The sequence below is a fragment of the Anabrus simplex genome, chromosome 4, assembly GCF_040414725.1.
Source record: "Anabrus simplex isolate iqAnaSimp1 chromosome 4, ASM4041472v1, whole genome shotgun sequence".
Taxonomy (NCBI): Eukaryota; Metazoa; Arthropoda; class Insecta; order Orthoptera; family Tettigoniidae; genus Anabrus; species Anabrus simplex.
This window is the reverse complement of record NC_090268.1, coordinates 261,994,251-262,021,794: the sequence shown is the minus strand read 5'-3', so window position 1 is coordinate 262,021,794 and position 27,544 is coordinate 261,994,251. Positions and strand designations below refer to the sequence as shown.

The window sequence follows — 27,544 nt, the reverse complement described above, 5'->3', positions numbered from 1 at the left end:
AGCTGAGATATCAATGCGGACCTTGAACCTGAGGGCCGACATGGTTCAAATGAAAACCATTTCTTCAGAACATACTAACGCACATGTCCTGTAAATATGAACTTCTTATCTCTAGTCATTTAAGGTGTTCTGGTTTTTATGAACAGAAGTGTATGTTTTCATGATACATATACAGTTAGGTGACTGTTTGAATAAGAAAAAACATTTGTCACAGAAGACTCTGGAGTTGTGCAATAATTTCTTCAAAATGAAATTAAATAAAGCGAAATCTCGTTAGTACGTTCCCCATGAACATATTTTCCCGATTAGCACGCTGTAAATTCGAAGTTCCGATTCTCATCGTATTAAATCTATATAAAAACACCTCACTTATGTCAGAAATTTTTGTATTACCACTTAGCACAATCACATTTTTGCTAGTCCTGGAAATGTTATTTGTCATCCCTTGTGGAGGGAACATGATTTCCAACTCAAGTAAGAGTACTCGCCGCAGTTTCGTGATAACGGAAAAGGCCTTGAATTCTTGAAGTTCACAGGATGAATTGCACCTTCGTGGAGCAAGCCATTAGCCTTACAAATGTTCAGTTTTGTTTCCCGGTTAGCAGTGAAACTGCAGAATAACATAATGAGCCTGTTTGTGTTTGTATTTCACATTCAATTCAGAAGTTAGAAATGTATTTCATGTTTCTTTGTACAGTGAAGGGTAGCGAATATTTGTCGCGCGATAGCCTACATCTGGAACATAATCATGTGAAGTTGACCAGCATGGTGCATATTTGTCTGGTGATAGCCTAATTACACATACGGAAAAAGTCGTGAAATTCCTTACTAATGAAGACAAAATTAAAGTCTGTTTGTCAGCAAGTCAACTGGTATACACATCTTCAAGCGCACAGAACTGCCGTGATCGTGTGAATGTAGAAACTCACACCCTCCAGTTTTGTGTCGATCATTCAAATTGGTCAAGGTCGGTCAAAAGTTATGTTTGATTCAAAATGGCAGCCAAAGTCATTCTGTTGCAGTCGCACATGGCTGTGTATAACCTCCAATTCAATGTCCAAATGTGTTATGAGAAAAAGAATGTTTAATAACCAACTGGTCCGAAATAAAAGGCTTCTACTAACATTATTGTTTTAGAAAGAGTGTGATCTGCAGATCTGCAATAATACTTTGATATTTTTATGGGACCAGTTATAATGTTTTGATACTTGTTGTTTGGTGCTTGTAACACTTTTCAGTTCACTATTATTTTATATCCCCAGCAGAATAAGTTTTCATATTTGTTCTCTTGTGCTTTTCACACCTTTCAATACTCTCTTCTCAGAGTTTTCACTGTACCCGCAAATACATACGACGTAAAATCCCATTATGCTGGAAAAAATATTACCCAGTGTTTCCATATCTCTGTTCGATGGTTTTTATTTGTATATTCAGTAGTATGTTTTCTCGCTTAACACGTTTTCCCTTGTCCTCTGTAGAAACATCTTAACGAGGTTTTACTATATACACTTTTACGTAGTATCTCAAAGTTTGTAAAATAAACGGGTAAGCTATAGTGTGGATATCATCTGCGAAAATGCAAGTTTTGAACAAACTGATTGCCGTTTCATACAGATTTTAATGTGTATGGGTTTTACCCCAACGTTTACGAACAATCCGTTATAGCGAGTAAATTTCTGACCGTTATGAATTCTCCTTATAACTGACTTCTACTGTATTCCTATTTTTGACACTTTCACTATGGCTCGATTTGAATCTGGTTATACTGCATATGGAATGAAAGTTCTAAAACACTGTTGAGTCATTCCATCGTTACGGACGAAGATGTATCCACAATGACGCATACAAAATGCTGTCAACTTGTGTACACGGATTTATTTACAATTATTTACGAATTGAATGCACATAACCTTAATCACTGTATTACAAACAATGCACTTCACTCCGAGAACATCAACAAAGCCGCCATTTTAACAACTGCCTATCACTTCAACACTGAGATTGCACCCTTAAAACACAGTTAGTTGAAAGAGTTGACTGCTTTCAAGCATGTCAAAACATGTGGTCACTAGTATAACCTGTCAACCCATAACTCCAACTAAGTAATAACTCGTCATTACCATCAAGACCACCTCCTTACAAACGTGCCTGGCCAGGCTTCTAGAAAGACTTACTAAAATACCTTCTCATAAATTCTCGGGTGCCTCACAACATGGTTATAATGCACAGAATATTCTACCATGATCTAGTGCCATTCTGGAAGTTACAGTGTGTTTCACAATTCTGTAGCGGTTTACACATCATATACAGGTAATAATAAATTATATACAGCTTGATATATTAACTAAACTCTCAAATATCTATATACAGCAAATGTTTCATGACATAACCTCACAAATAATGCGATCGTAAACTAATAACGATACTAATAGTGGATTTACACCAGGTAATAATAATAATAATAATAATAATAATAATAATAATAATAATAATAATAATAATAATAATAATAATCATCGTAAAATAATAATAATTCAAGCTTGATACTTGCACGATTTACCCATGGGTGAGAGAATATTGTTTTCAAGTTATATCAGTTTATCACACTTGTGTCAATATATCCCCTATAACTTGAAACAATTTTCACACTGTCACACTCGTCGACTTTGCCTTGGTCGTAGACTGAATCTTCATTCTTCCTCGATGCAGCTAGATGTACTCTCCTCCTCTTGACTAGCTTGTGCCGCGTCCGAGGTCGGCGTCGCCTCGCTATCCGCCTCTTCCTCGATGATAGTTGATGCGTTATCCTCGTGATGACCAGATGGTGCTGTGTCATTAGTAGCCTCTCCTCCAGGCTTACTCTGTATGCGCAGTCGGCAGCGGTGGGGTGACTCGCCGCAACTTCGATGCATGGACCTTTACAGGAGGGTTGGTCTTCAGTAAGTAGACCCAATGGCCTAGTTGCTTATCCACCTCAATGGGGCGAACCCACTTGGGTGCGAGACCTGCGTGAAACTCTCCAATCTTATTACTGACTGGGTGGTTATGCCGCAGTACTTGTTGGCCTGGTAGGACGATCTGGGTCTCTTCGACATCTTGAGCCTTGGCCTAGGTAAGGGATTTCTTCTCAGCCAAAGCTTGTTTCTCCTTGATGTCCTCCTGTCGCTGTTGCTGCCATTCTGCCAGGGAAACCGCTGCATCATCTTGACCAGAAGTGGATGGTAGATGAATCTCCCAATCCCCAGTGCCATATAGCTGTCGACCAAGGAACAGCTCGACTGGGGAATGGCCGGTGACATGGTTGACGCGTCGTTGCAGGGCAAACAGTAACTGCGGTATCTGACAGTCCCACAGTCGATTTTCATTGCCTGTTAGGTGGACCCGTAGCATCCTTTATAGCTCCTGGTTCCGTCGTTCTGTTCTTGGATTGTAGACAGGGGTGGTCCAGTGCTCCACACCCCATTCCATCATCATTCGCTGCCACTTCCTCAACATTAATCGACTCCCATTGTCTAACAGAAAGCACCGTGGATAACCGTAGTGGCTGAATACCTCATCTTGTAGAAGGCTAGTGATGCGTCCCATTGTGGCTTCTGGTATTGGAAAGGCCTCAATCCATCTTGTGAAGAGGTAGCTGATTACTAGGAGCCCTGTTTTACCCCGTGGTGTTCTAGGGTAAGGACCCATAAAGTCCAGTGATATGACCTCCCAAGGGCGAGGCAGCCATCTCCTTTGCTGACTGGAATCTGCCTTCCAGTTGCTCGCCTTGGTGAAGGCACAGACGTACCAACCCTTCACATAGTCCAGGATGTCTTTCCACATGCTGACCCAGAATAATCTTCAACGGATAGACTGATATGTTTCTTCGCCTCCTGGATGTCTGGCTTCAGTGCTGTCGTGGAATTTCTCGCGGATATCCGTCGTGTGCTGTCTGGGGATCACCACTACTGCAGGCGTGGAGAGGTGCGACCTGTACATTAAGAGTCCTCTGTTAACCCGGAAGTTTTTATAGCACATCTTGAATACCCTCAGGTCAAGTCGACTATCAGTGTTCTGTCTCCCAACCCACTGTGTCATGCTCCTACAGGGCTTATCTTGTTCTTGCCACTGTTTGATTACTCCCAGATCAAGTTCCTTCTTGATGCTCATAACGACAGGTTCCTTAGGCTCACTCTGGTGTTTTCGTGGGAACTCCCTCTCCACAATGGTGCTCCTAGCTTCAGGTTCCATCGCCGAGTGCCTAGATAAGCTGTCTGCTCCTATTTTTGTCGGTCCTGGGACGTGACACACATCAATTTCAAATTCTGCGATTAATAGAGCCCATTGCATCAATTTAGATTTTGAGCCAGAGAACAAATTCAACCATTTGAGAACAGCGTTATCAGTGTAGAGCTGGAACTTACTTCCCTCCAAGTAGCCTCTGAATTTGTCTACGGCCCACACCATGGCTAAGGCTTCCTTCTAGGCAGTGCAGTAGCGATGTGCAGTGGGAGATAGCTTCCTGCTGGCATACTCTATGTTTCTTCCGCCGTCACTCCCCTTCTGGAATAACACTGCTCCTAAGCTGGAGTCACTCGCATCCGTCTGCAGGCACATCTTCCGTTGAGGGTCGGGATGGGCTGGACCAGGAGCGTTGCATGTCGCAGCCTTAACGCCTTGGAATACTGACTCTTCCGTGTTGGTCCATCAGAATGGGCGGTTGTTATGGAGTACATCAGTGAGTGGTTTAGACTTCTCTTCAAAGTGTGGCACGAAGCTGCTATACCATCCACACAAGCCAAGGACCTGACGTACTTCTCACTTGGTCCGCAGGCGTTCAGCTTCTTCGATAGCTCGATTCTTCTCCGCTTGCCTTTCTCAGGCTTCAGATGTTAGGACATGGCCAAGATATTCTACACAGGACAGGGCGAAGTGTTGCACTTCTCCAGTTTGCAAGTCAGTCCATGAATCTTCAGTCGTTCCAGTACATTCCTCAGTAGTACAAGGTGTTCTTGAAAATTCTTACTGTGAATTAAAATGTTGTCGAGATACACTTGCCAAAATCTCCAACATATCCTGATAATACCTTTTCCCTCAGTCACATGAAGGTGGCAGGAGCATTCTTCAATCCTAACGGCATTACTGCAAACTTTCACGGTCCTCTCTGTGTCATGAAGGCGGTCAGTGGTCTAGAACTTCCCTCGACCTCCACTTGCCAGTATGCGGGGAGTTGAGATCCAGCGTGCTGAAAATCCTAGACCCACTTGTTTCAGCGAGTCTTTCAGGTCAGGCGTAGGGTAGGCATCACTAACGGTCTTCTAGATGAACTTCCAGAAATCCACACAGAGTCGATACTACCCATTCTTCTTCTTTGGTAGGATGATAGGTGAAGCCCAACAGGATGTAGAGCGTTCAATGAGACCTTGTCCTTAGTTCTTTTGAATTTTCTGAATGACGAAGTTGCACTTATCCGGGTTGATTGGATATGGACGTTGCTCGATACGTGAGGAAGCGCTGCAATCAATGGTGTGCGTTACCGCGGTAGTCCATCTTATTTAATTGGTGACGACTTTCGGAAAGTCCTTTAAGGTGTGTCTCAGCTCCTCTTCTTCACTCAGTCGATGTATTAACTGGATATCTCCCAGGTTTATGTAGACTTCTGTATCCTTGCGAGTCCGGAGATTTCCATCATGCTAGGCCACCCTCAGACATCTGTCTTTTCCCAAAAAACTTCATGAGCTGCGTAGTCTAGAATCACCTTGTATTCCATCAGAAAGTTATGACCTAATATGATGTCAGGTATCAGGTTCTGAATCACTGCAACACCAATTACAACAGGCACATTCATGCATTTAGCTGTTGGGTTAGTCTGTCCTTGAATGGAATAGGTTACCCCGTCAGCTGCTCCCTCTACCCTTCCGAGGTAGAGGGACTTCAGAGGCGGTAGTAATCTGGCGATGGTCCCATTGACAAATGACTGGCTTGCTGGCTGAAAAATTCTTGTTGCCAATCTTTAAAATGATAGCTGGGCAGGGTTGGCCTATTCAACTCACAATCTGACAAATCCCTCACCTACATGACCAGGGTTGCTTATCTGTCAGGTCTTGAGGCGCATTCCTGTTCCCGGTCCCATCCCTCCCCCTCAATCCAGAATGGGCTGGACCTAGTTTTCCCAATGTAAAGGCTGGGCACTTATTCTTCAGGTGTCCTGCTCTTCCACACTGACAGCACTTCCTAAATGCACTGGTCTCTTCTGTAGTGATGCTGTTGTGTTCCTCCTCCAGCTGGGTGATGATTCTGCGTAGATCATCAAAGGATCTGGATTGTGATACTTTTACTAGGGGTCGAATCTTATTGTGGAGTACCTGGTAAGATCTCTTTTTCACTTCCTTCCGGATGCAGACGCTTGAAGAGTTGGTACTTCTGTAGGACGAAGGCACTAGCCCTCATGCCAATGGGTTGTGCCTCTGTCAGTAGCTTCCTTTTCATGGAGCTCTTCACCCCTTCAGAATTAAACCTAGCAAAGGAATTCCCTCTTGAAGTCCGCCCAGCTTAAACTGAAACCCTTCACGTTGTTCCACCAAGTAGCGATTTGCCCCCTTAATCGCGGTAAATCGCGGTGTGATGAGTTGCACGAAGATGTACCCTTAAATTTGTCCTTCCTAATAGGCCGACCGATCCCTCAACCAAGCTAGTCTGGTTCTCCTCTAGTCACTTGTGGTATTTTGGAAGAATAATTACCTTCGAGTCTAGGCCTGCTGTACTGCCGGTTAGGTTCGAGGGGGTTAGAGGTATGGTGATACGTCCTGTTTACGTTAATCTATCTTCTACCGCATGAAGAATGTTTTCCCATATATTCTGCACATCTCTCTTGATGGTCAAAAACCAGTTTTCTAACCTTCCTTCAACAGCAGAAATACGGCTCCTAAGATTTCCCTCGATGGCAGAGATTCGGCTTTCAAAATTTCCCTTGATGTTACAAATCCTCTCCTCAACCTGTTGTTTTATGCCAGAAACCTGGATTTCCACCCCTTCCTTGAGGTCCAAGATATCCCCTTACAGCTGGCTTACTCTACTATCGTTCTGGTCAACCTGTCCCAGTTTTGACCTGATGTCCGATATCTGCTGTGTTAACTAATTGGTAAAGTCGCTTATTTGCAATGAAATTTCGTCATATACAGTTGAAATTTTCAATTCTAGGCCCTGTTCAATTTTGTAGACCTGTGTGTACACTTGTGATATTTGTTCGGTTAAAACTGAGTTAGCTTGAGAAATTTTGTGTGAAATTTTCTCATTTACTTTTAAAATTTGATCTGCTATCTGTCCTGTTAGGCCGGAATGGACGTCAGAAATTTTGTTATTTAGTGCCTGCATCATGGTCATTAGGTTAGAACACATTTCGGTTATATTTACCTCCTCTTCTGTCTCCGAATCTTGATAAGAGTTCAATGAAAACCTTTTCGGGATCTTCTCTTTTTTCCACAAGATCTTCCCGTAGCCGTGTCTGTAGCAATTTATTCTTCCCGTTCGTCAGTAGATTCCTCTTGGTAAGTTCATCTTTGAGTTGTTTCAGCGACATATTCTCCAGTATCACTTGCACTCTGATCTGCAACACTTGTAAATTCTTACGTCCTGTCCCACGGTCGCCAATGATGTATCCAAAATGACTCACACAAAATGCTGTCAACTTGTGTACACGGATATATTTATAATTATTTACACTCTGAATGCACATAACATTAATCACTGGATCACAAACAACACACTTCACTCCGAGAACATCAACAAAGCCGCCATTTTAACAACTGCCTATCACTTCAACACGGAGAATGCAACCTTAAAACATAGTTGAAACAGTTGACTGCTTACAAGCATGTCACAACACGTGGTCACGAGTATAACCTGTTAACCCATAACTCCAACTAAGTAATAACTTGTCGTGACCATCAAGACCACCTCATTAGACACATGCCTGTCCAGGCTTTTAGAAAGGTACATTATCAAAATACCTCGTCGTAAATTCTCGAGTGCCTAACAACATGGTTAAATTGTACAGAATATTCTACCATGATCTAGTGCCATTCTGGAAGTTACAGTGTGTATCACAATTATGTATACAGGTAATAATAAATTATATAAAGGTTCTTACAATAACTAACTACAATAACTAAACTCTATGAAGATACCCGAAGTAAAGTCAAAACACCTGTAGGAATGACTGAAACCTTTGATATAAAATCTGGGTTAAAAAAGGGTGGTGTTCTGTCTCCTCTTGTTTTCATCACTGTGATGAACGAGATTCAGAGAAAAGTTCACCAAACCATTGGAGGTAAGAAAATGAAAGTTATATTGTTCGCGGATGATATATGCTTGTGGGGAGACTCTACAGAAGATCTTCAAGGACAAGTAAACTCCTGGGCAGAATCTGCTAAAGAATATGGACTCATCTTCAGCCAATAGAAAAGTGAGGTTATGGTCATGGTGGTGGTGGTGATTATTGTTTTAAGAGGAAGTACAACTAGGCAACCATCCTCTATATAACACTAATCAGAGGAAAAAATGGAAGGGATCCGATACTTCGAAAAATGAAGATATCGGCCAAAGGAAGACAAGGGCCACGAAGGGCGTGAAAATGAAAGACTCCCTAGCCCTCGCAAACCTAATAGCGTCGGGGTCGGAAAAGAACAAGAGTTGACCAAGGGAGGTCGGATAGGATAGATGAAAGTGAGGAGCCTGGCACAAGTAAGTGGAAGCAATGCCAGAACTCAGCTAAGGCCCCGTGGTCGCCAAACCACGCTCCAAAGTTCAGAGCCCCTGGGGCCCCTTTTAGTCACCTCTTACGACAGGCAGGGGATACCGTGGGTGTTATTCTACTGCCCCCACCCACAGGGGGAGGTTATGGTCATGAAGAGATACGGGCAACCAATGGGACACATTGAAATGGAGGGGAAACAGCTACAAATGAACCATCCATTCAAGTATCTTGGAAGTGTTATCTCTAATAGTGGTTCTATAGATAAGGAAATTTCCCACAGAATTCAGGCAGGTAGCAACTTTTACAAAATAGTTAAAGACATAATATGGAACAAGAAAATACCAACAAAATGTAAGAGTCATATATGAAACTTATTGCGTACCAATCCTGACCTATGGTTGTGAAACATGGACCATGAGAAACAAAGATGTTAGTAGAATCCAGGCAGCAGAAATGAAATTTGTCCGTAGCACGATCGGCAAAACACAGAGGGACAGAGTCCGTAATGAGGAAATCTGCAAGCAGGCTCAAGTTGTAAGACTGCAGGACAAAATAACAGTGCAGCGACTGAGATGGTATGGACATATGCGACGCATGGGTGATTACAGATTACCAAAGAAATGTACGATCTAAAACTTGAAGACAAAAGACCAAGAGGGCGACCAAGACTCAGGTACAAGGACATGGTGAAGATTGACATTCAACAGAGAGGACATACTTTGGAAAGCATTGAAGGAGGAGAGAAGTTCAGGGACCGCAACTGGTGGAGAAGCCTTGTTTGCCGACCCATCACTTAAGATGGAATGACGTGGGATATGTATGTATGTACAATAACTAAACTCATAATATCTATATACAGCAAATATTTCATGACATAACCACACAAATAATGTGATCGTAAACTAATAATGATACTAATAAGTGGACGTACATCACAAGTGATAATAATAATAATAATAATAATAATAATAATAATAATAATAATACCGGGCGAGTTGGCCGTGCGGTTAGAAGCGCGCAGCTGTGAACGTGCATCCGGGAGATAGTGGGTTCAAAACCTACTGCCAGCAGCCCTGAAGATGGTTTTCTGTGGTTTCCCATTTTCACACCAGGCAAATTCTGGGCCTGTACCTTAATTAAGGCCGCAGCCACTTCCTTTCCGTTCCTAGGCCTTTCGTATCTCATTGTTGCCTTAGGACCTATCTGTGTCAGTGCGACGTAAAACAAACAGCAATATTCATAATAATAATAATAATAATAATAATAATAATAATAATAATAATAATAATTCTAGCTCGATACTTGCACAAAATCAATATTATTATTATCATCATCATCATCTGTTAGGTACGTTGGCGAGTAAAACAATCCTTACGACTGGATAGTTTTTATCAAGTTTTAAACTTACTTCTCTCCAAAAAATACCTATATCGGCCTGATTTATGAGATATTAAAGGATCAGTTTGTTAATGATCCCGCCTACAATATTAACAGCAACGACCGTGAATATCTCTTAACTAAAGTGAACTCATTTCCTCATCCTGAGGTAGTGCAGCACCTTTTTAAACATGCACCCAATGGAAGGAAGTTGCACGTACCATTTTTACTGCAAATCAACCTTCCTGCCATTCACAAATCTCTAGCAATACGGTACCAGGAATCGAACTCGGACTCCAGAGAATGGCAGCTACAGCAATTGCGCTAACCATTACGCTGGCAGATTTTCTTAACTACAAAACACAAACATACATACATGACTGATGTGTGCTTGCAATGCGCGGGTTGGACTCGAAACTATTCACCTATTTGTGCGACGCCATCAGAGCTGAAGTAGACCTATGCTATGGAGGTGGACATTTCTCAACTACGAAACACAGATGCACCGCATGACTTCGACGCGAGTTTTCATTGCGTGGGTCGTACAGACGTGCATAAGGTTTGTAGCCACTTCAAAGCAGAATCGCCGTTCTTCTCTGATGAATCACGTTGGGGAGTCTTCTATGCAAGATTAATTTGTTTCATTTTCCTCGTCTCGAAAACCCAAGGGGGTCTAACTCGCGAGGGGAGTCTAATACACGAGTAATAGGGAATTTGTGCAGTAGTATTAATGTATTTATCACTTGTGTTCCTTATCATTAGGTCTGTACCTGTTTGAATCAAAATATTAAAAAATAAACAAATAAATTCATTAATTAATAAATAAATAAACAAACGGAATATTTCAAGGAACTTCTGAATTGTGAAGAACCACGCCAAATGATGGCGTTCGATGGTGGACCGAAGTCATCCCCCAACCCTGACTCTAAACCCCCATCTATAAGCGAGATCCAGACAATACTAACTCATATGGAAAATAACAAGGCATCGGGAAAAAATCAGATAGCTGAATTATGGAAGTATGCAAGCAAAAATGCAATTGTCTCACTCCAAAAACTTTTTGAAGAGATATGGAAGAATGAGGTTATTCCAGAAGAATGGATAAATGGCCCTGATCCACCCTGTTCACAAAAAAGGTTTGAAATCGGATCCCAACAACTATAGAGGGATTTCACTGGTGGATGTGACATACAAGATATTGTCCAGAGCATTACTGCAAAGAGCTGAACCTCAGTTGGATCGCTAACTTGGGGAGTATCAAGCAGGGTTTAGGAAAGGAAGATCTTGCCCTGAACAGATATTAAACCTCAGAAACATTTTAGCATACCAGAAGCAGAGGACAAAATCGTATATAGTGACTTTTGTAGACTTCCAAAAAGCTTACGATTCCATAGATAGAGAGTCGTCGTCCAATAATTTGGAGGAGTTTGGCTTGGACGGGAAAACTTTAAACATGATCAAGGAGACGCTCACGAATACGTCCTCTAAAGTCCGATTCATGGGCGAACTATCAGAACCTTTTGAGGTCAGAACAGGGGTCTGGCAAGGGGATGGCCTCTCCCGTCTGTTGTTCAACTGTGCACTTGAAAAAGTTGTGAGGGAATGGAATGTAAGAACGAGAGGGGGAATAAAACTTGGAACAAAAAACAAAGGAACCATGATTAAGTGCTTGGCATTTGCTGACGACTTGGCGCTGCTCGCAGAAAAGTGGGAGGAAGCAAAAGAACAAATCGCCGAATTAAAAGAGCAGGTGAGGAAGATAGGACTTAAGATTTCTTTCGAAAAGACAAAGATCATGGCGAATATACTTGACACTCCTAAGAGAATTAAAGTACGAGCTCAAAAAATAGAGGTGGTGAAGAGTTTCAAGTACCTAGGGGAATGGATTGAATGGAACAACCTTGAGGGGAAAGCAATGGAAGCGAGAAGGACCAAAATAGAACTAGCTTTCCAGAAAACCAAAAACACATACAATAAAAAAGCCCTCTCATGGAACACCAAAATAAGGCATTATAACACAGTAATTAAGCCGGAAGCACTCTATGCAGCAGGGACAGCAGTGAGGGGGAGGAAAGGGCAAATGGAGAAATTAGAAATCAAGTAGAGGAAAATATTGAGGAAGATCATGGGTCCCAAATTCCAAAATAACAAACAAGTTTTTTATAGAAACGAATCCCTCTACGTAAATTCGGAGACACATGGATACCATGAGGAAGAGGATTTATTTCTATGGACACATATTCCGAATGAATCCTGACAGATTAACTAAACAGATCTTTGACTCCTTTTTACAAAAAAAAAAGGCTAAACCCAATTGGTTTAAGGAAGTTGAAAAGGATCTGAGAGATCTTATGATTACCAAACTCATGTTAAAGAATGGTACAGCCAAAACCGTAACCAAAGACAAAACTAAGAGGTTCCAAGTTAAGAACAACACCAGAAAACCAATTCAGATATCAGAGGAGGAAAGGAGGAGGAGATTAGTTAGAATGAAGAACTATTGGGACAAGAAAAGAGCACAAGCACCTAAGAAGTGATTGATCTGACGTACCCCAAAGATGGGTGATTCGAAATGAAGAAGAAGAAGAAACAAACAAACAAACAAACAAACAAACAAACAAACAAACAAACAAATGTAGAACACCAACTTTACTCTCATTAAAAACATACAACAGTGTCAACTGAAATCAGTTGATATAAATGACTGAGGAATTTGGAATCCCATGTGAAAGTGGTAAAGCTGGTTAAAATGATGCTGGGAAACACTTGCTTGAAAAGTATGATTTACTGTGTTCTTGCGTGTTCTTTACGGAAATGTAATTAGCACACACAAAAAGATAAATTCAGGAGGAACTACGCACCATAGGACCATTCAGCATTTAGTTTTGCAGACGCAGTATCTGAGGAAGATTAGCAAAAATACAGTATGTTACACAGACTGTATAAGATATGGTCTCGTCTTCAGATTGGCCTAAATATCTACGAGAAAATTAACTCTAGTGATTAATAAGAACGAAGAGGACTAAATAAAGGCACTAGATACTGAATGGCCTACATTTGAAAAAGAACATTTTAAATATGAGAGTTTCCTCGTAACTGATGAAAATGGAATTAAAACTGAAAGTGAAGAAAGAATGCTCAAAATATGACAAAGCATTAGCCTGAATAAAATGGAAGATATACTAATCTTATACATTAAAAATCCACCTATACAAAACAAATAACAATGGATTTAAATCGCATGTAACTACTTTGTACGTTTCCAGAGATTCTGAGGTGCAGGAATTTTGTTGCACAGGAGTTCTTATAGGTGCCAGTATATCTACCAACAGGAGCCTGGCATATTTGATAACCTTCAAAACCACTGGACTGAGCCAGGCTCTAAACTGCCAATTTGGGAGTCTGAAGGCCAGTGTTTTACTGTCTGAGCCTACACAAATCTACAATCAGACCTACAATTATTTGTGGACCAGATAATAAACTCTACTAGCAAAGATGGAAAAAAATATTTGTAACTTGGGTATGAAAGATCTTAAGAATTTATGGACCTATTAATGGTAACACTCAATAGCGCATGAAAACAAATTTGGAAAATTTACTTTAAATCACCTGATAAGAGATTCCATAATTAAATCACATAGGTAAAACTACTTACCCTTGCTCTGCTCAGCAGCTTCTATCCTATTCTGCACTTCAGCAAGTTGCTGTGCCAATGAGTTCTTAGATTCTGTAAGATGCATAATCTTCTGCCGAGCTGTTTTCAAGACCTGCTTAGCTCTTTCTTCTTTATCTGCAGCGGATGATTTTAAGTTATCATTTTCTTTCCTGAGAGACTCTGCTTCCTCATGAGAACTGCTCACCTATAACAAACAGTAATTTTAGATTTAACAACAGAAACGATTCTCTATTGCAGAAATATCTTATTTTGTAAGGCATGTATCTTATCACGAAAATTACTGAATGATGAAGTGAATGACCATAAAAAAAGCTAATTTCAATTTATATATGCTTCAAAACTCTTATTACGATTACAAGTTTATTACGATTTTTTCATACAATTAACACCACGCTTCTGGTTTCCTTTTACAGATTCTACTTCTGATCCAACAATCAACTGTCACATTGCCTTTTTGACCAACATTCAACAAACCCATATTCTTAAGAGCGTTATAGCATTGTATCAAATGAGATGGTCCATAGAGGTCCAATATAAACATCGTATATTAACCTTCAACTACAACCTCGTACTTCTTCATCAAAGTGAACCACAACTTCACCATATGCTATTGACTTTTGACTTTTATCTTACATAAACAAATAATTATAGGTCACTTGACCATCTGGCAACATTATGTTTTAAAAAATACGATTTTGATCGCCATTATCGTCATTATCTAATTCTAACCCCTAGTCAGTCAACATCATTTTATAGCAATTTTACCACTTGTCTATAACAAACTGTTGCTTTATTCATTTTACTTACAATAGTAGTCTTCCAATGTCAATATTGCAAATATTTTAACTAATTGTCAACTTCTCACTCATAGCAATATCTTTAAAACCAACATTGTACTAGTCTTTACTATATGTTAATTTTTTTTTTCAAGTCTCTTCAAGGTTTTTTATAAATTAGTTTTATGTAAATCAGGTGCCTGATTTTATATCAAGGTTAAACCCATGGCTGATGATGCCTGTATGTTAGGCAAAACATGTACCATTTTAATTAATTAACATGTCAAATTACATTAACTTATCCTTATTATTATTTAAATCAAATATCATCAATACGGATCAAAAATTATATTTATGACATGTAATATATTGTTTCCATCATAACTGATCTCTCCACACCACGCTCTTATCTATGGAGAGGTCACGGAATCGGTGACAATTAGTTCATTTTATTATTGAAATTATCTATCACTGGGCAAATTTTGTAAATTAAATGACCTGACATTTGCTTTCTTTGGATCTCAAAAGCAGTAAAATCCTATTTCTTGAAATGAACTTGGAAAATAACAAACTAACTAAAAAAATTACTTCCAATGGTAACTTCTATGGTTCAGGCAAATCAACCCCATAAGAAATACTATGACTATAAAATTTTTCATTTCCTCAGCAGTGGCATCCTCCCAGTCACTGACTCTCGACACTTTCCCAATGCTTTCAAACAGAACGTACATCTAATTACTGTTACATTCTACAGCAAGAAATACAAAACACTGACAGTGGTGGGATCACTTGGAACCCTCAGTTGCCCGAAAACTGAATTTTTGGCACTGCAGAGGGTCTAGTAAAAATCATTTTCTTGCAGTAGCAGCTGGCGATACTTTTTGCGATTGCGGAGATTATTCACCTGCAACAATGTGTTGCTCTTCTTCACGTGGCAATGAAGGAACTTCAGTATTAGCTCCAAGATTCCCAATTGTTTCATCGTCATCCGTTCTTTCTGACTATGTTTCTGTGTCGAAAAACTCCATCCTATCTGCGAATCGTCTCTAAGATCGTGAAGTAATGTAATAATCTCTTTATCATTGCAAAACTGCCGAGTCGATATTTCTTCTTTCGAAATGCACCTTTTATTTGGTGGCCCTCCCGATCTTGAAGAAACTACATTGTCGGCCATCTGAACAAAATGTAAGCAAGATAACGTGAGCATCATTACACTGCAAAAAATTATTAATACAAGTTCTTTTGTGTTACTCAAATTCCAACTTCAGTCTTTTTACTGAACTTAATTAATTGCAGTACTGAAATGTACATTTATTACAAAAATGCCCTTAATTCTAAAAAATCCCTGGCCAAAATCATAAACGATACAGGGTGTACCAAGGATCTGATGATGATGATGATCATAATAATAATAATAATAATAATAATAATAATAACAACAACAACAACAGGAAATGCTGTCTTACCTTGCATTGAAGTTGTTTCAATGCTCAAAGATCCCATAAAGAATAGCATATGACACAACTGTGGAGAGGAAATACACAGGAAACTGAGTACCCATCTGCAAATTTTTCTACAGATGAACCTGCTAGCATAGTGAATTTACACAATGTGCGAGATAATGAGGAGAACCTTTCATACTATGTTACGCCTGTTTTCCGTTAATTTTTCTGCTACTTCGCGTGCGTTTTGCTGCAGCACTGAGTAAATTTTTTTGCTCTTCCACTAAAAAACCAATCCCACATCACATCATTTACATCTTTGTACATCATGTCCTTCAGTTTCTTCTTCACCGACTGCTTCCGTTCAGCTGTCTTCATGAAGCACTTCCATTCAATTGATGAAACTGCTGCTTCCTTTCCGTCTTTATATGAGCTATAATTGTTAGTTTTGACAGACTGAAAAATCTGCCAGATATAGATTAACTAAGTCGAAACTGAAAAGAAATGGCTTGCACTATAGAAAATTTACAGCGAAAATTCTTTAATTCAAAGTCGGTTAATTTGATATACGCATATTTCGAAGTAAATGCTGTTTCCCGAATTCAAATACAGGCCTTCATGTGTTATTTTGATCGGTTAATTTGAAATACGGTTAATATATATTTTGAAGTTCTCATCAGGATTATCACTTCGCTGTTCATGACTATGTTGGAAAATGCCTGACCCTTATTAAGGACTACTGTGCTGCACAAAGGATTATTATTTCGCTGTTCATAACTATGTTGTCGTTTCCGCAACATCGCACAGCACTCGTTAAAATAAAATTCCACAATTATCTCACAAAGAAAAAAACTTTCATAAACACGCGAATCACTCCTGACCACGTGCTAGCGGCGACAGGCAACACTTCAATGCAATAGTCAAGCTAGTTATAGATGGCACCACATTACCGCAAATATTGCCAACAACAATCAAATGAAAATAGTTCATATTTATTTTTTGTGGCTCGCTTAAACCTTGTAATATTTTTTTAAAATTTTATTTTTGTAAGCAAATAAAAGATTATAAGCACTGTACAGAATTAAATACGAGTTAATATAAATAAAATGCCTAACTGTATCTGACATAAAAAGTACTAGACTTACCCAATCAAAAGCTTGCTTGTAATCAACGAATGCTGCATGGCCTTTTGGTTTAGCCAGGGCTTCGCTTACGAATTGTAGTACATGTCCCACCGTTTCGATCTTCCGGGAGTAAAGCGGTACTGTTCCCGAGGTATAACAGCCATTATGTTGTCAAGGATCTTTTTAAGTAAGATGTTCATTATCTTGAATGGTGCACACTCCAGGGCTATCCCTCGATAGCTGCAGTCGCTTAAGTGCGGCCAGTATCCAGTAATCAGGAGATCGTGGGTTCGAGCCCCACTGTCGGCAACCCTGAAGATGGTTTTCCGTGGTTTCCCATTTTCACACCAGGCAAATGCCGGGGCTGTACCTTAATTAAGGCCACGGCCGCATCCTTCCACTTCCTAGGCATTTCCCATCCCATCGTCGCCGTAAGACCTATCTGTGTCGGTGCGACGTAAAGCAAATAGCAAACGAAAAAGATTCTGAGATGTTCTGTGGTCCTTTCCCTTTGTAGATCACTTTGACTGTCGATACTCTCCATACCACAGGGGTGTCCATGATTTCTAGGCACTTATTATATAGGGCTGTCCATAACTTAATGGTATAAATCATTGATCCTTTCATCAGCTCGTTTGAGATATTGTCTGGGCCAGCTGCCTTTCGAGGTTTGCTTTTGTTCAATTGCTTACCAAACTGTTTTCTGTTATTCTTTCTTCTTCCGTTAGTGGGGTACTTCCTTTGGCATGGTATTGCATTTTCTTCTTCTAAAGTATATTTGTGAAGTTCTTTTCCTATATTGTCATTGAGATACTTGGGGTCACCTTGGTTCTCCGTGGCTCTAGGACTTAGCAGGGTTTTGCTTCTGCTTCTCGTATTAATTCTTCTTCTTTGGTCTGGGTATACTGTTATTGCTTAGCCTTCAGGAGCGAGGTATATCTCATTCTCGCATGTGCATAGGTAAGCCTTAGAGTGTCATCGTTTGTGTCTATCTTTTTCAGATCACTCAGTTTTTCCAGGACCACGTTCCGTGCTGTGTAACATTCACTGTCGAACCAGGGTTTGCTTTTCCTCTTTATCAGTTTTGGGGATGCAGACTGCATCAGGGATTCAGTTAGGTTCCTCAGTGCAAGACCAATGTTGCCCCATTCTATTGTGTTCAGTATTTCCCCCACATTTATGTTCTGTACTATACTGACAGTCAACTCAAGACCTTAGCGGTCCCTTTGATGTTAGTCAGACTTCTGGTCGGTGAAAAGGCTTCCACAGCGCCAAATAGTTCCCTAGGTTTGTTACTTGTTCCTGAAGTCAGGAGCTTTCTTCAGTTTGGTTAAATATTCTGGTGAACTGACTTGACGAATAAAATTTTTTTGCCCTATATCACAGGTTGTATGTTTTTCGGGTTCGTTACCAACTCCTATAATTCATACGTAGATGGCTATGAATAGTTATTCTTCTCAGTGGTGTATGTAGCAAAATAATAATTATTTAATATGGTATTTATATCTTATTACACTGTGTACTTAGCAAGCTTTGTTCGAGTTCATTCCATTGCTGATAAGTTCGCATAATATGTGTGACGTTGAATATGGATCCAAGAAAACTGTTGGCAATACTGGCTGCAACAGCATGTTCAGTATTCATAATGGCCGCCAGCTGTGAGCAAGACGTGTGTGATGCTGTGACGCTTGAGTCCCCTGTGAAATACTTTAAAGATAACAAAAGTGGAGAAAAATTAAGTAGGAAATCTAAACCTAATTTTAAACGTTTACAGTAGCCTACGAGATTAGAATCCACTGTGGGCTGTGGAAGACGTGAAAAAGACTGCGCAGCTGACCGGCGTTTCTGTGTACAACGTTTACGCCGCTTGCTTGGAATTAAAACTCCAGGGAAAATCCAAGTCTCCAGCGAAAGGTCAGTTCAAACTATGCACTCGCCGTAAATAAAACAGGAAGGGCCTTAACACGGTATGGGAATAAGATTCTTGGCGTATTCGATGATGATGATGATGATGATAATAATAATAATAATAATAATAATAATAATAATAATAATAATAATAATTTGTACTTCATATTCGTAACCGCCCTCTACCTGCAGAGATGTTGTCATGAGGGGACCATGAGTTCGTTTTTACCTTCCAAATGATGAGACTAGAATATTTACAACATTCCTGGAAACATTGTATTTTGCAATCCCACTCACGAGTGGGTTTTTCAGCTTTTTGAACTGTGAAAAACTGCCACTGACAGCCGTTGCACGAGAGCGGAACCCTATACTGATGTTGTAAGTCTCCATGTGCCTCACACAAATTGCATTATGAAATAAAAATAAACCTTGCTTCTCTTCCCTCGGTATTCGTCAGTAATCTGTAGGTTTTACATGGTCAATAAAGGAATAAATAGGTATGGTACGTAATCAACGTACAGCTATGTGAAAGGAAGTGATTTCATTTGATGCTTCACTATTTCAGAATGAAGTACTTGTCAGATAGACGCACGGCGTTAATGATAAGCTGGTTGTGGTGGAGATGGAGAACTGACACGGGAAGGGGGAACAGGGGACGTGCTCACATGAGCTGAAGTTCAGTATAGTAGATCGGGAACTATTTTTCTTGGCATCCATCGCTGCTCATTTTGTGTGGTTCTCTCCATCGATGTTATCTATTTATTTATTTAATTAATTATTAGATACAGCCTATGGAGGGCCATTTTACACTAATAATAATAATTTTAAATATGTATAAAAGATAACAAAGGTATAAACAACCTTTTGTAACTTTTGCTTGAAGGATGCGAAAGGTGTGAATATGTCAATATCGGGTAGCAAGTTACCAAGAGTAGGGAGACTGTGGAAGATAGAGCGTTGTTGTAAAGTTAGGCGCGGATGGGACACATGATGAGTGCGCCGGTTGCGTGTAGGGTGGGGAGGAAGGTGTATAGGGAAGTATGCCGGAAGAGTATTACATTGGGTGTAGCCATTGATTATTTTGTGAAAGTAACATAGATCAGAGAACTGTAAACGGCTTCTCAGGTCAAGTATATCCAGATAGTTCATAATGTCCGATTTAGTTTTGTTCTTAAAAACAGAATTGCGAGTCTTAACAATGAAAGTGAAAAAGTTAAAAATACTATTTAGTTGAGATATGTTTGTGATAGCAGATGAGGACCAAATAGGGGAACAAAAGTCAACAATGGGGAGAACATACGAGACAAAGTATAATTTTAAGGCTTAATATCATTAATTTCAATAAACCTGTAAAGAATGCCTAGAATACGCATAGCACGGGATTTTATAGAGTGAATGTGAGCAGAGAAAGTTACTTTACAGTCTATTATCACACCTAGGTCTCTTACCGAGAAGCCGATTGCAATGTATTTCCCTGGATGGTATGTGCAGTGTTCATCCTTGCTTTAGCAATGAAAAGGAGATTGTATTGCACTTCTTAACACTAGGAGAAAGATTCCATTTCTTAAACCAGTCACCACATGAATTGAGAACAGTCTGTAATTCATCACAGTCATCAGGCGTAGACACTTCTCTCAGGATTTTCAGGTTGTCAGCGTACAAGAGGAGGGAACACTGACTATTTTGGGTGCAAAGAATTATGTCATCGATATAGAGAACAAGGAGTAGGGGTCCCAGAATACTGCCCTGAGATACACCTGATAACACAGATAACCATGATGAGGCAGATTCAGGGAGTACCACTCTGTTTTCTGCTGGAGAGGAAACTTGTTATCAATGACAAGACGGGGCCATGGATATTAAATCTGGTAGCGAGCTTATGAAGAAGTGAATGATCCACTGAGTCGAATGCCTTGGCCAGATCTATATAGATTACATCTGAGATTTATTTTCCATTGCTGTATTGATGTGGTGATTGAGAACGGTGAGGTTAGTGAGGCATGATTTTCCGGGAGTGAATCCGTGTTGTTCTTCAGAGAGGTACGGCTGTGTGAAAAAGAGGAGTCGGCGGTGGATTACTCTTTCAAGGACAGAGGATAGTATTGGAACGATAGATATTGGGTGGTATGATGAGATATAATGTTTGTTGCCAGATTTGAAAATAGGTATGATATCAGCTTGTTTCCAGCTGTCGGGGAATGTACCAGTAGCCATACACAGGTTTAAAATTGTAGATAACGGTGCACAGAGAGATGCAGAAGTATTTTTGAGGAATATAGGGCTAATATCATTGGGCCTGGTGGAGCAGTTTGTTGGGAGACTACTGAGAATATTTTGAACTTCGTTAGGGGTCGTTGATATTTGTGACAGAGAGTAAATGCAAACACTATTGATCTGTGGTAGTTCTGTGAGAGGTGCAGGAGGGGTAAAGGTGGAGTGAAAGTACTCATTGAATTTTTGAGACCTTTATTCAGTTGGGACATCATCACTATGTAGTTCAAGAATCAGTGGTATCTGGGGTGACTTTCTACGTGATAAAATGAGGGTCCAGAATTTATTAGGGTTGTTTTTAAGGTTTCCATTTTTAAGATACGATTTTGAAATTTTCCTGAGGTGTTTAATATTATACGTGTGTGAATTGGGGATGGACTTCCAGAGTGACCACGCACGGGTTTTGTTCTTTAGTAGCAATTTAGTTTCGGCACTCAGCCAGGTGGGATATTTGTGTGTTCTGGGTTTGGAGAAAGGTACATGCTGTTTAATAGTGGTAAATATTAAATCCTCAAACAGGGAAACCGCACTGTTGACGTCACGCTCAGCTGATAACCAGCACCAAGGGAGGGATGACAAGTCCTGGTTGATGACTAGCCAGTTGACTTTACTCCACACAGGAAATGTTTGCCTTGCAGCGGGTGGGAAGTCTTTATGTTGATAAGCAGGTAGGCTGAGGGTAGCTTCGATTGAGTAATGGTCAGCGCTAAGAATGTTTCTGCCAACAGATACACTAACACTAGTTACTGTAGAGAAGAGGAGGTCCAATGTTGCCAGATTTCTGGTGGGTTTTAAGCAGAACTGATGTAGAGAACTGATGTAGATGAAGACGTTTATAAAATTAGACAAAATAAATGAGTCCACAGGGTCGGTTACTGTTCCAGTGGATGTAGATTGCCAGGATATGTGCGAATTGAAATCACAGATTAGCACAATATCGTTGAATTTATTCAGAGCCAAAACCGTTGAATTAAAGTAATTTTCTAACGCTGTGATATCACCGGAGGTGGGCGGTAGAAGCAGCCAACTAACAAGTTTTTAGTTCTGGAGATCGTAATTTCAACCCAGGTTATCTCACATTCAGTTTCTAGGTCGGGCCTGTGACGGGCTTTAAGTTTATTACTTACTGCAATCATTACACCACCCCCACGCTTACCGGTACCTCTGTTTTTACGGAACACTGAAAACTGTTTTTACGGAACACTGAAAAGTTAGACGAGAATGGAAGTTAATTGTCCAAGACAAAATCAGATAACCAAGTTTCTGTGAAACATAAGATATCAAACTTGCAAAATTCAGGTTCACTGAGTACACAGTCAGTTAGTTTGTTTTTCAGGCTCTGGGTATTCTGATAATAAACATTAAGCAGTCCTGGATTTAAATGAATGTCGCCAGAAAGAAGTAGTAAGGTAACGAACACAGCATGTGAGGGAGCATGGCAACTGTGGAGAACGTAAGTTATACCTGCTGATAGTAATGGAAGAAAGACAATCTTTTGTTCTATGTTGTTATGTAGTTTCCTGGCATATAGTTTGGAAGATGGTGTTGAATTGTATGAATAAATTGTGTTAAAGTAAATTATTTGTTATTGCATAGAACATTTGGCGACCGTGACAGGACGACAGGCAATTTCAACATCAATATAAATTAGAAGAACGATGACCGAACGACGAGTATTACGCGGCGTGTTTACTCGCGAAGTGAATAAGCTTGAAGAACTACTGAATCTTGCCGATTGTGACCACATAGAAATTCGTAGCAGGTACACTTCACTTGTGGAAAGATACGAGAAGTTAAAACGTATTGATGATGAAATCTACAATGAACTGCTGCAAAGAGAAAACCTAGAAGACATCGTGCTTGAAACAGAGATCAACAATTGCAGTGAGTACGAACTGAAATTTTTTAAAGTTAGAGAGAAGGTGCAGGCCTTACAAGTTGCAGATCAAGATGTTTCGGAAGTCAATAGTAACTGTTCACGTTCTTCCAATCAGAGATTATTAAGACTGCCGAAACTAGAGCTCAAAAGGTTTGATGGGAATATGAAAGGTTGGATTGGGTTTTGGGCGCAATTTGCTAAAATACATGAAGATGGCAGCCTTAAAGATGAAGACAAATTTGTATATTTGATTCAATGTATGGAACCTGGTTCACCTGCTCAGAAACTGGTGGAAAATTTTCCTCCTTCCAAGGAAAACTATAAAAAGGCTATAGATTTATTGAAGTCTAGGTATGGGAAGGATGAGTTACTTATTGGATACTATGTTAGGGAACTTTTATCCTTGGTGTTAAAGAAAGACAGCTTAAGATCCATAGCACAACTGTATGACAGTCTGGAAGGACAGTTGAGGGCGCTAGATTCATTAGGAGTGACACAGGAGAAATACGCAGCAATGTTATTTCCCCTTGTGGAGAGTGCCTTACCAGAGGTTATGTTTAAAACCTGGGACAGGTACCGTGTATCGAAAGAAACGTCTACCAAGGAACCTGACTATTGCTTGACAGAACTGTTAAGCCTTCTTAAAGACTGAGGTTGAAGGGGATGAACGACTTAAGCTAAGGCAAGGTTCTTTTGAAGCTAATGAGAGGGTAGATCGTGTTAAGCAAGATGATAAAATCAAGATTAAGAAGAGGGAAATGCCTTCAGAAACTGCTTTAGTTTCAGTACAGGATGTTTCGGTTAGTAAGGGAAGCAAGAACAACAGAGAACTAGCATGCGTGTTTTGTAGCAGAACCACACATCCCTCCCAAGACTGTGCTGTAGCTATCGATTGTTCTCTAGAAGAACGTCAAGGGACGTTAAAGAAAAAGGGAGCTTGTTTTAGGTGTCTACAACAGGGACATGTCAGTGCTAAATATAAGATGTTCGTGAAGTGTCCGCTTTGCAGAGGGAAACATTACGCTTTGATGTGTGCGAAGACAGCCTCAGATGAACCTAAAGATGATTCAGTTTCAAATACAGTTAGCATGATAGCAGGTAGTAATGAAAGACAAGTGACCTGTCTGCAGACTTTAGTTGCTAAGGTAGTTGTTGGTGGGTCCACTCACAGAGTGAGAGTTCTTTGCGACAGTGGATCGCAGAAAAGCTACATTAAGAAGTATTGTGCTAAGAAATTAGAGTTGAAACAAACCAGAAAGGTAACCCTAAGTCTAGAATTATTTGGAGGTAGGAAAACAGCACCTGTTAGCCTCGAGTCCTATCAGATAACCCTGTTGGGTATGAACGAGGAAAGGAGATGTGAGGCTACTGTGTTGACGATGATGATGATGCTTGTTGTTTTAAGGGGCCTAACATCGAAGGTCATCGGCCCCTAATGGTACGAAATGAAAGAACAAAAATTTCAAAGGCATCCACTGACCAAAATAAAATTAAAGTATGTCATGAAGAATGAATGGATGGATGGACAGGAACCAAACAAAACACAAAACTAACAAACAAACAAACAAACAAACAAAAAAACAAACAAAAACCAGTGGATCAGACTCAAAACAGATTGAAAATAACATTATTACCGACCAAGGAACCACTTATAAAGCACAATGATGCTTGGTGTCTGAAGGGGGTGCAAAATCCAAGTCTAAGGACCCACAGAATGGTACATGTCGCGAGTAAAATAGAACCATGGTATGTGTCATGTTGGGGTATTAATCAGAAGTAGCGAAGACTCACGGTGTTCTACAAAAGATGGTACTACTCACAAGTATTGCAATACGTACAAGTAACGCAGACCTATGGTGTGTCTCACACAATGGCGCAACTCATAGCCAACGCAAACCGAGAAGGTTCCCCACCTAGGTGTACTAAACACGGGCGCCGGTATTCCCGTGGTGTTCCTCACATAGTGGGTACTAATCACAGGCAACGCAGGCCCACGGTGCTGCTCATATAGTGGTACAACACACAGGCTACACCCAGACCCGCGGTGTTGCTCACATGGGTACGACGCACGGGTACTGGAATCCACCAGGCCAGGCTTTTACTGCTACTAATCACAAACCTATTTCGTACCAAATTTAGTGGTACTACTCGCAAGTACAGGCAACCTATGGTGTTCCCCGCGTGATGGTACGATTCAAAATTAGTTTCATGGTTCTAATTCAGTCAGCCCTTGGTCGCCCCTTTTAGTAGCCTCTTACGACAGGCAGGGGATACCGCGGGTGTATTCTACATGTGCGTCCCCCACCCGCAGGGGGTAGTGTGTTTGGTCCGCGAGAGGTATTTTATTTCCCTCAAGTCCGCCGGCAAGCCGGTTAGGACCCCCCTATCCGCCACCTGGGACGCGCCACGTGGGAGTTTAACCTCTCCCCCTGCTACGCCATCGTAGTAGGTTCATGGAGGCTACTGTGTTAGGTTATGATTGTATTTGTGGTAGTGCTCCCCTAGTTGACGCTGACTTGTTTAATTTACTGAAGGATAAGGGAGTTGAACTTACTGATGTTAGACAGTGTGATGATAACAATGCTAGTGAAATACAGGTATTGTTAGGAGCTGATGTCTGGGCTCAGATAATCACGCCAGACTTTGTGCACATATACAAGAATCTGGTGGCTGTGAGAACTGGTTTGGGGTGGACACTTATGGGCCCTTCTGAGACCACCTCACCAACTGCCTCGTCTTACACTCTACTTACATTGACTCAATCAACAAGAGTAGCGGATTTGAGGGAAATTGAAGCTATGGGTATAAAAGATACTGGCGAGCAGATCAAAAAGGAAGAGAGGGAACAACAGGTCAAGATGTTCTTCGATAAGACTGTGAAGAGAGAAGAAGCATCTGGACACTACATTGTTAAACTGCCTTGGATTGGCGGTTGTGCTTCTCTGGAATCAAATCGTGACAAATGATTGTTGAACACTTCAAGAAAGTTACGAGGAATGCAGAAATTTCAGGATTATGAAGAAGTGCTTCAAGAATGGGAAAGTAAGGAGATCATTGAAGGCGTTGCAAACAAGGTTTCGGATGGACCTAAGCATTATCTGCCTCACTGAGCTGTGCTGAAAGACAGTGGTACTACAAAGATTAGGCCAGTGTTTGATGCTTCCAACAAGGACAGAAATGGTAATTCTTTAAATAAGTGCCTCGAACCTGAACCAAACCTCATTGACCTTGTTGCATCCGTACTCACCAATTTCCGATCCTACCCTATAGGTCTAATTGCTGATATAGAGAAGGCCTTCCTGCAGATTATAACTGATCCTGACGATAGAGATATGCTTCGTTTTCTTTGGTGGGATAAGGGAAAGGTCGCCACTTTTAGACATTGTAGGATGGTTTTTGAGGTCTGTTCCAGTCCCTTTTTATTGGTTTCAGTACTGAACCACCTTCTGGATGGTGCCCCAACTCATTTGAAGGAAGTAGCTAATAAATTGAAACATGCATTTTATGTGGACAAGTGTCTTACTGGAGTTGTTTCAAAAGAAGAGATTGGGCCATTTATTTTAAAGGCACAAGAGTTGATGTCCTCTGCAGGTTTCAATTTGAGGGGATGGGTGAAATCCTCAGATTGTAATGTTGGCACAACTGAAAATGTCTTAGGACTTCGATGGTATTGTGACGTAGATGAACTTGGATGCAACTTCAACCCAACTACAGGTTTGGTAATCCGAAGGGTGGTACTCTCCAGTGTGCAGAAAATATTTGATCCGGTTGGATTTTCGGCCACAGTAACCCTTATTCCGAAACTCATTCTTCAGAAGACGTGGCAAAAGAAGATAGGATGGGATGAGGTTTTACCAGAAGATATTTGTGAAGAATTCCATCAATGGAACCAGCAGTTACAATACCTACATGACTGCCGGATACCTAGAAGAATTTTCCTGTATGACAACAGCTCATTGCATGTATTTGTTGACGCCAGCAAACGGGCGTTTGGTTGTTGTATATTTCTGAGGACAGAAGATGAAAATGAAATCAAACTGAGCCTTCTGATGGCTAAATCTAGAGTGGCACCGCTCAAGGAACTAACACTACCTCGTCTCGAACTGATGGGTGCGCTCCTTGGAGTTAGGATGTCTCGGTTGAGCCTGCGATGCCTACATAGGGATAGTACACACACAGTGTTTTCGTCCAATTCAACAGTAGTCTTATCCTGGATAGAAAACAAAGGACATTGGTCTGTGTTTGTAGAGAATCGGGTAAAGGAGATTCACGAGGACAGTAAGGCTGATTCATGGAGGCACGTTCCGGGCGGTCTCAACCCAGCAGACCTGCTGTCTAGAGGATGTTCACCTGCACA

The 27,544-nt window shown here is 40.6% G+C and overlaps 1 protein-coding gene across 3 annotated transcripts in view; it reads right to left on the bottom strand.

The window, feature by feature from the left end:
* The window catches only part of Mgtor (Megator), a 546,425-nt gene that overhangs the window by 249,415 nt on the left and 269,466 nt on the right, over positions 1-27,544 (bottom strand). For all 3 annotated transcript variants that reach the window (XM_067145519.2, XM_067145521.2, XM_067145520.2), the window contains exon 22: positions 13,767-13,971. In XM_067145519.2, the coding sequence (XP_067001620.2) occupies positions 13,767-13,971 (205 nt within the window). The remainder of the gene's footprint in view (positions 1-13,766; positions 13,972-27,544) is intronic.